The sequence below is a fragment of the Protobothrops mucrosquamatus genome, unplaced genomic scaffold (genome assembly GCF_001527695.2).
Source record: "Protobothrops mucrosquamatus isolate PMUCROS unplaced genomic scaffold, P.Mucros_1.0 scaffold1, whole genome shotgun sequence".
NCBI lineage: Eukaryota > Metazoa > Chordata > Lepidosauria > Squamata > Viperidae > Protobothrops > Protobothrops mucrosquamatus.
This window is the reverse complement of record NW_015386388.1, coordinates 5824240-5837298: the sequence shown is the minus strand read 5'-3', so window position 1 is coordinate 5837298 and position 13059 is coordinate 5824240. Positions and strand designations below refer to the sequence as shown.

The 13059-nt window shown below is 36.9% G+C and overlaps 1 protein-coding gene across 3 annotated transcripts; it reads left to right on the top strand.

Moving 5' to 3' along the window:
- Window positions 1–3844: 3844 nt before the first annotated feature.
- On the top strand, window positions 3845–12843 carry PRR29 (proline rich 29). 3 transcript variants are annotated; one of them, XM_015832301.1, is made up of 6 exons: window positions 3845–3942; window positions 6403–6487; window positions 7956–8059; window positions 9771–9967; window positions 10637–10707; window positions 11460–12843. In XM_015832301.1, exons 1-6 carry the CDS (start codon window positions 3886–3888, stop codon window positions 11489–11491), a joined length of 546 nt encoding a protein of 181 aa, XP_015687787.1. In that variant the 5' UTR covers window positions 3845–3885; the 3' UTR covers window positions 11492–12843. The 3 variants fall into 3 exon arrangements, with proteins under 3 accessions (XP_015687787.1, XP_015687786.1, XP_015687788.1); XM_015832300.1 differs by having other exon boundaries at window positions 9768–9967; window positions 11460–12842; XM_015832302.1 differs by lacking the exon at window positions 3845–3942 and adding an exon at window positions 4681–4756 and having other exon boundaries at window positions 9768–9967.
- Window positions 12844–13059: the final 216 nt, after the last annotated feature.

Below are 13059 nucleotides of genomic sequence, written 5' to 3'. Positions count from 1 at the left end.
TATTTCAGTTAATTTACATTACAAAGAGCCATGGGTTTTATATTCACTTGCTTTGTATATTACAAATATAATAAATAAATACAGACAAAAAAGCTGCAATCATAAAACTATAAAAGTAGAAGTAAGAGATTCATTAGGATTAAGACTGCAGCTTCAAAACTGAAAAAATGAAAACTGGATTCAGAGAGCTGTCTTTTCAAGTGCCAGGTGAAATATATGACAAGATTGTTCCACAACCAATAATCCCCTTTTAGAAGAAAGCTTCACAACCTGATACTTAAATAAAAGCTAAGTTAATCCATCAGAGACATTAATTAATGCAAAATCTTGCATTTTGAGATATACCTACTCTGCAAGCCCTACAAGCCCTTTCTATTGAGAATAACTTTTCATTTAATGAAAAACTGAGAGAAGAGCTTTAAAATAACTTGGAGTATTTTCTCATGGCTATGTTTAATTTTTCTTGAATTGGAACAGGTATGTTCCCAAGGTATGGTCAAGAAACTCAAGAGAATAGTGATTAGTGGAAGTTCTGCCTTTTTTTATATGTGTCCCTTGAACTAACCAAGAACAGAAATATTGCCACAAACTGTACCATCTCCATTGTTGAGCTTTAGTGTGCCAGAGAGTAGTAGAGCACATCCTTAGTAGCTCAGGGAGTAATGCTATTCTTACAGTTGTGATGTGCAATAGTTTCAAGGCAGCAGCTAGTGGATTTTCATTTTCTTTTCCTCTCCTAGCCAGCAGGAAAAAGTTTCAACTACTAACAGGAAACTAACCACCAACTGCTCTTCACAAAGGATTTGTTTCAGGGACATTATATTCTGCCTTCCTTCATCATGTGTCCCATCAGCCAGGATATCAGAATTTTTATTTTATTTTAGTTTTTGGGGCATAGGCCTATCAATCTCCTGGGTATTGGGTAGACCTCTATCCAAACAAAACCCAACATTTTTCCTCCTCTTAACATATAGCATCATTTCCATTTACTAAGTTGCAATCTATAGGATCTTTACTAAATCTCTCAAAAATTAAAAATAAATTGGTATGTCTCTAGATATTTCCACAGTAAATTAAGCGATAGGAACTTTCCAATGTATGGTTATCATAATCTCTGGCACATTTACTCAGAAATAAGACTATAAACACACACACACAAAGACACAAACTAGCCCATTTGTTCCTTCTATACTTGCAAAGCATCTTTGCTTTCACCATAGGTTGATTTACCTATTGCCTTTTGTTTTGTTTTTTTTATATTTTTCCTCTCTTTTTAATTCCATCCGGCCTAAGCTTCCCCTTCCTTGCATCCCATTTATTTTTTTCCACAGATATTTGTTTTCTGATTTCATTTTCATCATCTATTTCAAGCTGCTCTCACATCTATTGTGTCCATTTTCTATTTTGATTGTTGGAAGATTAATCTAACTGTTAATCTGCATTCAACTGCATTCAAACTATTTTTACTTTTTCATTTTCTTTTTTGTATAATTTCTCTCCTACAACTATTTTTAGCACTACCAAGTAATTCAGAATCTCTTATCACCTTTATATCCTTCATTAATTCTCTTGTGTTTCATCATAACCAATCAAATCAATTATGTTCTTCAAATCATTCCTTTTCCATGTGTACTTATGAAGAACCAGATGCTTGAATCTTATATCTGAAGCAAGCATGCTTTTTTCTAAGCAGATACCCACCACTCAGTCACTATCCTTACTTATTCATGGATTTCATATGACTCAATCTGCACACACTTCCTTGAGCTCACCCATCAATTCATGTCATCCCTTCCATAGCATTTGTTTAAAAAGTTGCACACATTTTCTCAAAACTCATCTTTAGTTTTTCCATTAGCACCACTCTAGGGAATATACTGCAATATGCAAATTATCACCAACTTATACATTCTTATTTCATTCTGCACCCACAACAATTTAAAATATGTCAGTTTATGCTTTCTGACTTGAATGTCAGTCTCTTCACTCATAATTAAACCTCTACCTTCCCTGTGTGTATTAATCAATTCTAGTCCATATTATCTGGCCACCTGTCTTCAAACCAATTACATCTTTTCCAATTCTCTTTGTTTTATAGACAAAAATAGGTTCATTTCATTTGCACACTCTTTACTGTTTACTTCTTTTACATTCCACATTACAATCTTCCATATGCCAGTTTTGCCAACAGATAAGCCCATAGATACCAACTTTGCTATTCATCATGACTTTGATCTATCATTATTTTCAAGTAACATATTTTAGATTAGATTGAGTCATGAAACAGCCTAAAAACATGACACAGGAAGCATTCCCTGATAACAGTGAAGATAATGCCGGTGAATTGGGACATATTTTGTTAATAGTATGCGCAAGGTACAGCCCAAACCCAATTATTCCCAAGAATGTTCCTGCTATTCTACATACAAATTAGGATCCCTAACCTAGAAATTCCTTAGAAACCTATAAACTCTTGCCACCATCAACTAATACATTTGATATGTGACCCACATCCCTCATATTTTCAGCATAGATCATCCCATGACCAGCAGGTTAGTTGGAAAAGGATGTACATGCCTTAGCCCTTCCCCTATGGAGCTCCCCAAATTGAAAACAAAATTATCCTGCATAACTTTCATTATGTCTCTTTTGAACAAGAGAACAAATTGCAGATTTTGCTTCTAAATTTATTTTGCCTGTAAATCTTTCCACTCTTCCAAGTTGAGATTTTTTTCTCCATGGAGTATAAAACTGTAGGTCTATCCATGTGCCTGCCTATCCTTCAATTCATTTAATCACATAGCCATCTTTTCCCTAGTGAGAAGAATAGCCTTATTAGGAGGCAGGTTAATTTAGAACAGAAGAAACAAAGCAAAACTCAGAAAATCTTCAGCTCATTAAACAATTCAGCATTGGGAGGAGGGCTCATAATTTATGCTCAATAGGTTTGTGGTGGAGCAGGAGTTTTTCTGGAAATGTGAGGCTCTACTTTATGGGCCTTTCTTCATACAAATCAATACAAGGCTGGTAGATCAAAATCCAGAACACTCACAGCACATGCCATTTGTTTACCCATTCTCAAAATGAGAAGCAGCTGCACAAGGGCTATGTGCACACAAGGGCTATGTTCTCCCAACTACATCTTGGGGACTGCCTTCACATGACATGTTTTCCTGGTTAGTAGCAACTCTCCCTCCTCCTCTTCCTCCTCCTTTCTCCCTTCTCCTTTCTGTGCTACATCAACCTAGCCAGTTAATTCAGTCTGTAATTTAATGAATTGTGTAAATCTAGACAACAATGGGTCAGTTCAGTAACTATTTTGAGCATGTTTTATGAACTTAGCCAGAACAGTTTGAGTGGAGAAGCAGTTTTATAAAGAAAGGCAATTTAGATGTTTGGGTGGTATACCCCAGGCTATTCCAACAGGGACCCCAACTGGGACCAGTCAAAATCTAGCTGAGGATAATCAAGCTGCTCTCAGATAATTGGTAGGTAACTTTTTTTATTTCTTCTATCAGCCCCTTTCTTTAACAAATATTAATTTGTCAGAAAACAACCTTGTCTTCATATGGTGAACAGGTCAATGTCTGTCTGGAAAAAATACCCTCCCAATCCATTTGTATACTGGAATGGCAAAAATCTAAAAATAAAATCAAGTGACTTAGAATTATTATTGAGACTCAGAGTTAACTGTTGGGAGACTACTGTGATTATTAGATTATTTGCTGGTTAAACTCAATGCTCGTGATAAGTTAATTATAAACTGAAGGAGGAAAAACACTTACAGGAAGGGAAGGCTAGGTATGTTTAAACACAGCTCCCTTAGCAACCAGTCTGACAACTTTCTTCCTGCTGGTATTTTCTACTGACCAGTGAGGCCTTGCCATGGATCCAGGGGGCAACAGCACTGTCTCCCCACAAGTGTACCTCATTCAGCAACCAGTAAGTCACTGCAGTGGGTGGGAATATTGAAAGGTATCTCATTCTGGCAGCAGAGAGAAGAATCTTTGTAATCCTGCACGTCTTTTTGATTCGGTTCCAACCAAGAAAAGTTCTGGGTGGTTACCAAGTGTGTGGGTTAGACAATACTGCAATGGAAGAGGCAATATATTTTATATGCTATAACTAATTGTAACATCCCTCCTGAGTCCCAAATGGAGAACAGAAAATGGAAATATAACAAGAATTCTTGTGTCACCTAAAAGTCTAGCATATTTATGACTGCATAAAATTTACATATCTTGATCCACTTTATCAGAGGCAGGGAATATAGTCAGAGAGAACAGTGTTATATAATGCAGCTGTCGATGCTGGAGGAGTTAGGTATAATATCCCTGCCTTAATTAAGCTGATGAAGTAGACAGAGATATACTAAAGCTTAGGTGATAATAAGTGAATTAAATCATGCAGACCTCTTTTGCACTGACAGTGAAAAACCAACATGATCACCTTTCTGCCAACTGAAAATGAGCACAGAAAAACTTTGTGTAAATCTATGCCCACAGAACATAGATGACAAATAGTTGTGCCATGCCCAATTGCCCTTAGAGATTTTTTATCTAACAATAGCTTTGTTTAACATCTTCACCTCGGCAGCAATCCTGAGAGGGATCTGAAAACCGCCCCTCTTCATCTACTCATGAAGAAACATGACTTATTTTTTTCTGTCAAATTATGATGACATTGCCTTCATCTGATCAGTGGTCCATATATGCTGAGATGCCTTCAAGTTGTTCTTAGCTGTATTAATGTTGAGGTAAATTCCTGTAATGTTGAGGTAAATTCCTGATACATTTCTTTAATTGTAAATATGTTTGGACATCTCTCACTAATCATTCCATTAGTATCTCCCAGGACTGGGACTGTATCAGCACCCAGTGGCCATTTTGGGATGGTTCAGGCCTGCCTCAATCTTTCTTTTCCTTGGGCACTTCCACATTCTCCAGAGCCCTTCTGCTGTGAGCAAAGGAGAGTCTGTAGCAGTTATTCCAAATGAAACTCTCCCGTTGAACTCATTAGGTCTTCCAGTCTTGGAAAGAGGAATTATCATAATGAATAAATGATGGGGATGAAGGGAAAGGCTGTGCAGTGCAGTGCAACCCTGGGAGCACTTCTACCAACCTATCAGCTGCTAGGTGGGTTATTTTAAAACATGGGCTAAGTGTTCTTTCTCTAAATCACTAAAATTGTGTTTAAAAATAGCTAACCCAACTGCTGACAAGCACAGGAAAGGGGTTTTACAATGCTACAGGAGAGGGAATCATGCTTTATGGTGCAACACCATCTTTCATCAGCTTGGTGAAGTGAAAGAGCAGTACATCATGTTTAAAGATAGCTTGACAGGCATGCTGTGGACTGTGTGATGCAGCAGGAGCCTCCAAAAGTATGCAATTTCCTCCTGAAAGCTGTACATTGCAGAGGAAGTTGTGTGGTGCAGTAGGAGGAGACTTCTGCCAAATTGTTCAAATTGAGTGGGTTTCTGCAATGCAGCAGGAATTCTGTGATTCAACTTAGAAATAAGAGCAAAAATCTGGAGTCTCTGGCTCAAATTCAAGAAGGTGTCTTGAGCAGAGGGAACCAGCTGAATAACTAAAGATCAGAAAAAGGGCAGTGCTAGATAAAAGAGTCAGTTTAGAGGGGGGATTTGGCGATACAAACATTATTTACCCATTTGTAATTTCAGTTTTAATTTTTACTAAACTTTTTTAATGTTAATTTTTACTAATTATCATTTTAATTAATTGATTTAATTAGTCAATCTGCTTATGCAGTATGTTGTTCAGATGTTCTTTAAATCAATATGTAACGTAAACTGGTGTTCTGATTTTGATGAATTTGTCCCTCATGCTGGCTTGAAAGACAGGGGCGGCAAGGGATGGCATCAGTAGGCATTAGAGCAGGTTATTCTGTGAATCTTTGAGAAAATCTAGTCTTAGAGGCTTATAAGAAGTGGACCCTCTATATAATCCTTAAATCACCCAGCGTGTACAGTTTTGCCCATGATCAAAAATCTGAATAAAGCTTCACTTTAAAGAGATGGTGAAAGGTGTGACAGTATTATTGTAGAGAATGAGCCTGAAAAGTCATCCTGGTGCAAAAGAGGTCCACTCTAATCTACCAAAAGATTCCCGGGAGATCCACAGTATATAGGCCAACATTTCTGTTTGCAGTTGTTTAACCATCAGAAGAACTTGGATCCCATCCATTCTAAATTATACCACTGGGAGGAAAGAAGCCAGGGATGCCTAGGTGTGCATTTAGCTTAAATCCAATCTAGCTCAATCAGATGTATAAGTTTTGTATAAAACAACAATAACAGAACCTTATCCAGGAAAAAGTGGTAAGAGTCAGGCCCCCCAAGACAGCCTGCTCTTCTCTGAATTTCCTTCCATTGTTTCTCAGATTCCTCAAGAGCCAGAAGTGACCATTCTCCAACAGATGCCACCGACATTTCCTCAGTCCAGCTGCACAAGCCACTTCAGAGAAAGTAAGAAATCAAGTCTACCAATTTGCTAGAGAACAGAGATTGATGGAAGGAGGAGATCCTAAAAGAAACAGCTGATTATGTTGGAACATATCTATGTGTTACTAGTCCGAAAAATTCCACCCCACCCCATACTACTATCTGAAAATGAATAAATTCAGAATATTTTAAAGCTTAAATTATTTTTGAGTCTCTTTTAATCTATTATATCAATATATTAATATATTCTAATAATGGTTTTTTTAAAATCTGATTTATAATGAAGCATGTAGCTTTTTATATTTCTGATATAAATTGCTTTTAGCTCCACACATGATCTAAATATTTTTCTTAACCTGTAAAATGATGCCAATCTCTCTTGAGTCTTCAACTGATGTAGGAATTTACAAACCTGCTTTGACTTTTGCAAGATAATCTTGCAGCAATAGCTTTCCAGTTTTGCCACTCTATTATAATGTGGATATTTTTTAAAATTATAAAATGGAGTATTGTTAATATCAGTTATTACAAACAAAAAAAGAAAGACCAGAAATCACAACAAAATATATGTGAGGCATGTAATTCCATCGGACATACATCTCTACCACATTTGAAAAACATAATTCACAAGCGATGCTACAAATATTGGTCAGTAGAGACCAGTCACTGTCTCAAAACTGATTCCAATGATATATTAAAGCATGTAATTGCTGCATGATTGTCTGGAGTAGCAATGCATAGTCCAATGGCAAAAATGTTATTTCTTGGAATAAGTGGCTATTTTATAACTCTTGAAAATAATCTGAAACAGCTTTATGAACCTTGTGCCATGTGTCTAGTAATAGCCACTTTTCTTGTTCTTAGTTGTGGTCTGGACCAGATGTGTAACTACTTTGAGAACAGATGTATTAAAAGATTGGAAACATGGACTGAGATTTGAGAATGTTTCAATTTTAATCTGTGTTTGTCAGATATTGCAATCATTTATTATATTCTAAGGCTTGCCATTTTCTTCTTTTTATGCTACATTTTTGCTTTGTAGTTTCATTTTTAATTTATTCAAATTAAATTTAATGGATTAAAAGTGCCGTGATTTTTAAACATTAAGCTCTATAGCAAGAGTGCATAGCTTCTCTTATGCTGAAAATCAAATTTGGTCTTTGAACATATGGAAGTGCAGTGCTAAAACTAATTTTAATCTCATTTCACTTGCATTTAATTAAAACTAAATATAGTTAATATGTTTATTCTGCAGTCAAGTATTTAGAAAGTTTTACTTTCTCTCATGCACATTGGAATCTGGAAACACTGAAAGCTTGTGGGACTTGTGAAAATACTGAAATACTGAGAGCTTGTGTGTAATGCTATAAGTTCAGGTTGTACACCTTTGTTCTTATGGTTCTGTAATTTCTCCTTTCGTGTTACATATTTATGTTTGTGCATATGTATAAATAAATCAATGCATATTGATTGTGTTCTTAATTTCTGGAAGATTTAATAGAGCTAATGATGATACAAAATGCCCAGATGCATCAAGTGATAATGAGCAACCTGGCTATGTCAGCAGCAGCATGCTTTGAATCCAATCCAAGCCAGGTAGGTAGATTGCTGATCTAGGGTAGATCTACATATGACAGAGGAGTTGATTTAGGAAAAAAAAGGAAAAAAAGGCATTTCTGTGCCAACTGTCTTGCCTTCTACTGGCTTCAACTGAAGGGCAGGAGAGCAGAAAAACATGTGCCTTGATGTCACATCATACATACCAGAAGACAATCATGGAATAGATTGCCATTTTTCAGTGATAACATTATAGGTTCCATTCTTAAATCTAACCTATTGTGAGAATGAATGTGCCTAAGAGATATCTCTAATACATAATGATTTTGTTGTTCTGAAATTAATTGGCTGCCTAGCATGTGAAATGAAGCTACTAATGAATGTGGGCAGGAATAGCAATGACACACATCATCTGCAATTATATGATGTCCATAAAATACTGAATGACTCTACATGTGTAATTGGATGTAAGAATAACCTTGAGAAACAGGAGGAAGAGGTGCAGCCAAGGCAATAGTTAGATAAGAGAAATCTGAGCCCAATGCAGAAATAGAATTTGAAAAAAAACGTTTCAGATATGACCATCCATAGTTCTCTTAGGATAAAAAGCAGAGAGAAGAGAAGCACATTTAGATTGCAAGATTCTGTAATTGTAACTTATAATAAAAGTGATTGTAGTACTCATAAATTCAAGGTCTACCTTCAAGAGCTGATAGCTTCAAAGCCCTGATTTGACAGCTACATATCTCCACCCAGGAGAAATAAAGGAATGTGATGCACCAAGTCAGTTTTCAGAAGTTTTTAACTTTTTCTGTCGGGATCCAGAATATATCTTGGGACTAACTTCATGACTTCTAATTATAATTACCGTATTTATTGGCGTATAACACGCACTTTTTCCCCCTGAAAATAGGGGGCAAATGATGTGTGCGTGTTATACGCCGATATAAGCTCTCCGCCGCCCGGCCCCACCTCGGCCCGGGCAGCCACGGCCCTTCCCCGTCCTCCTGCTGCCGCTGCCGCCGCGGCCCTTCGNCCCTTCCCCATCCTCCCGCTGCCGCCACCGCCAAGCTCTCCGCCGCCCGGCCCCACCTCGGCCCGGGCAGCCGCAGCCCTTCGCCACCCGGCCCCACCTTGGCCCGGGCAGCCACGCCCCTTCCCCATCCTCCTGCTGCCGCTGCCGCCAAGCTCTCCGCCGCCCGGCCCCACCTTTAAGTTTTTTTCCTGAAATTTCCCTTAAAATGAAGGTGCGTGTTATACGCCTGTGCGTGTTATACGCCAATAAATACGGTATTATGCGCAATGAATTATTATTTTCACTACTCACCCTTTCAATATCTGTTTTAAATACTGCAGCCAGATGTTCTGCCTAAAACGGTCACAACAGCAATATTAATAGATTTGAGTATAAACGGTTTTCTAAGTCAAAGCCACTGTGAGGTTATAGAAAGGAGAAAGGAATAATGCTGACAGTTGGAAGGGGCTGGAGAAGGTGGCTAGAGAAAGACTCTTGGAGATACTAGATTCCTAGCTTATCAAGGCAAAATACGTCTTTACTATTCTTTAAAGGTAAACTTGGATTCTTTTAGTCAATTCACTTCAATTTATTGCTCATCTCATGCTGTTGCAACAGGAAATACAATTTATTAACAGGACTATATCAGTGCAGCCACAGGTAAAACCATTTTGGGTTTATGATCCTTGAGATAAGAACCATTGTCTTAAGTGTCCTAATCTTTCTTTCTAGCAGATACCCCTTATTCCCTGGCAGACAGAGGATGAAGATGAGATGGACATGGTATTCCACCACCATTATGCACCCTATCCATGCATCCTTCCATTCAGAACATGGAAGCCTCCATCTCAATCCTCAGTTTTGACACCGCAGCAGCCCACCATTCGCCATGTGGGCCCAGATCTTCAGTCAACAGGGAGACAAGATGATAGGTGAGCAGAACTGTGCAGATGGGAAAAGATTATAAACAATTGAAGTGTTTCATTTCAGTATTCCAATACATATTACAACAATTCATCCAAATGTTACATATAAAATATGGAAGGCTAAGATGAGTGATAAAATAGTAATATTCATCACAAAATTATGGAAGGTAGGATACACCTGGACTTGGGACCTTCTCTAGATTATGATAAGCCAAGTGAAGCATACTTGCATTGTTTAGTCACCACCACTAATATCCTGTCTGTGGCATTGCTATTATTCTTTATTATCTGTACTCCCAGATTCTGCATATAAATGTTTGCTAAATGTGTAAATATCCCAGATATTTACCATTGCTTATTCTTGTAGAATTTATTCAATTACTTCAAATCTTGAAAAACATGATATTTACAGAGAATTAAAAATTCAGCAATATTAGAAGCTTCATTTGGCTCCTAGTATTTTATTAGGCATTTCAAAGACAAGGTCAGATGAAATTTCTGCTAATTTAATAAAAAGGAAGAAACTTGCTTTAACCAAAAAGGGGGAGGACCTTGAATACTGCAGAACTATCAGTGTCAGATAGTTCCCCTGGGTATTGAGAATTAGCCATGGATATTTCCCACCACGTTGCCCGCTGTAATATAAATATCCCATTTTAATTTATCTCTGTTTAGTCAAGCGGTACCCCCACCCCCACCACCAAGTGCCACTGGAACTGTCACAGCCGATGTCTTACCAGCTTCAGGTAAGAATGCAGTGGATGGACCACAGATCCATTTCAATAATATGCCCATTATTCCTATCATAACTTTCTGATGCAGGCGGAGTTGTAGAGTCTATTTGCCCTGGTAATTTCTGTACTGGCTTAATGATAGTTTGGCCATTTACTACAAAGTCTTAACTTGGCAGCTTTAAGATGTAGCTAGATTGATCTAGATGGATGTAAACTAGGAAAGTCAAATCAAGCCTAATCAGAGGAAACTGTAATACTGTTCTGTATTGTTCACCCCTTGATGATGTTTTAGACAGATTACAACTTTACAGTCATAGGACTGTAACTATTTTTTTTTAAAGATCATTATTTTTAAAAGCATAAGCAATTTAAAAGGGCCCAATTTCACCAGATTCTATAATTTCCTATGAAATCTTGCAAGATTGCCAATAAAAGAGATTTTATGACATTTAGCAATCTTACATGATTTAACCATTTATTATTCAACAAGGTTTTTATTATTATTTTATTGGGGGAGATCCAAGTTGCATCTAAGTGTTGTAAATTCTCTCATGCTCACGGTATTGCATTGCCAACATTGACTAAATAATATTTGAATTTATTTAAAAGTCATTTTATAGATATGAAAGAACTATTTTCTCTCTAGGAAAAGGAGATGAGGGACAGGAGGAAAGCAAAGAGAAGTGTGCGGCCAGTGGCAGTTTAAGCACCTTTCCTTTGTTAGAAATTCTGTCAAGATAATCTATGCAATTTTCTCCTTCCAGAATATTACGACTACACTGCGCAATGGAAGTGAAATTAAAGTTTCATCTATTCTTCCTACAAAAAAATGCAGATTCCTAGCTGAAAAAGGCCTAAAAAGTTCTTCTGAATTGCACCAGAGTATGGCAGGACAAACTTTGTATCATACTGTTTTCCTAATAGGATCAAAGCCTAGGATCAAAGCTAGTATGTTTATATTTGTGCACATATTTCAAACTCTGTAATAAATTGTATATTATGTTATATGAATTATGCATAATGCCTCTATTCACAAGTGCTGCTTCCATTTTCTACAGAGCAGCTGCACTTTAATATTTTGCCTTGGTTTGTCAGCAGTCTTCCAAGAAGTATATATCTTTTTATTATTGTTATGAATTCTTGAGCCCAAGAAGATTAAGTGTGTACTGATACTTCTTCACTTTTATGCTTTGGACTGGCACTTTGCTGTTACCATCTCAGTTTGTTTGTTTGTTTGTTTGTTTGTCTGTTTGTTTGTTTAAGCTGAGCATCAGACCAGCCTTTGTCGTTCTTCAATAGATATTCCTCAAGTCTTCTTCACTTTAAGATACTCAAGTGGTATCAACAGCATTTTTTAGCCATTTTAATTCAAGTTTTGTTTCTCCTAGTTCAGCATTTCTCATTACAGGTTCTGCAGATAAACTGGGTAGATAAGATGCAGTACACTATCTTAACACAGTTCTTTACCAATTTTGAGCCAATTAGTTGTTCCTTAAGTCATTCTAATGTTCGCTTTCTAGTCAGCATATAAATAGAAATGAAGTTCTCTGATATGCTTAAGAACTATTCTCAAGTTGCTCTAATTCATGCAGTTGGAAAAAAATTGTGTACAGGTATTCCTTGCTTAGTGACCACAATTGGGACCAGCAACTTGATCTTTAAGTGAAGCGGTCAGTATGTGAAATCACAACTATGCTCATGATCTTACTTCAGCTTACCTTTGCTTTACAAACTTCTGAAGGTCATAAATGCAAGAGTTGTTTGTAAAGTTACATTTCATCACTGTTGTAACTGCAAACAGTCACTAAACAAGGCAACCATTAAATGAAAACCACCTGTAATCAGTAAACAAAATTTAAAGTAGTTTTGGAACTCCAGTTTCTTTTCCACTATCCATGGAAATGTGTTTGGTTTAACACTCTCTTTTTTTTGTTATTGGAATATAGTTGGATCTGTTCCAGTCTTTTGGCGGCTGCTGCAGTTCTCATACTTGCTAAAAAAAAAACAAAAACCTGCAAGCAACATGTTAATAGCATCATTTTACAAAATTTTAAACTGTACTCATAGCATTTCATTTACACTTATAGTCAGGGCTTTTTTTCTCATAGAACGCCCAGAACGGAGTTCCGGCACCTTTTTTGGATGGAACCTTGTAGGGTAGGCAAGGCGGGTTGGGACGTGTGTGAGTTCTGGCACCTTTTTTTTTTTTTTTTTTTAGAAAAAAAGCACTGCTTATAGTAAATGAATATAGTTAACAATATTTTCTGCAAGCCATTTCATTTTGTTTTTCAAATTGTCTGGCTTTATTTAGTGAAGACCCACTGGTGATTCGGGCATATTTGTTCCAATATTTCTTTGTATCAA

Bases quoted from the DNA above. Each gene is read 5' to 3' on its own strand.
- PRR29 (XM_015832300.1), top strand. From the start codon at position 3,886: ATGGATCCAGGGGGCAACAGCACTGTCTCCCCACAAGTGTACCTCATT. The intron at 3,943-6,402 runs GTAAGTCACTGC...ATTGTTTCTCAG, and splicing joins TGTACCTCATTCAGCAACCA to ATTCCTCAAGAGCCAGAAGT. The intron at 10,708-11,459 runs GTAAGAATGCAG...TTCTCCTTCCAG, and splicing joins CGATGTCTTACCAGCTTCAG to AATATTACGACTACACTGCG.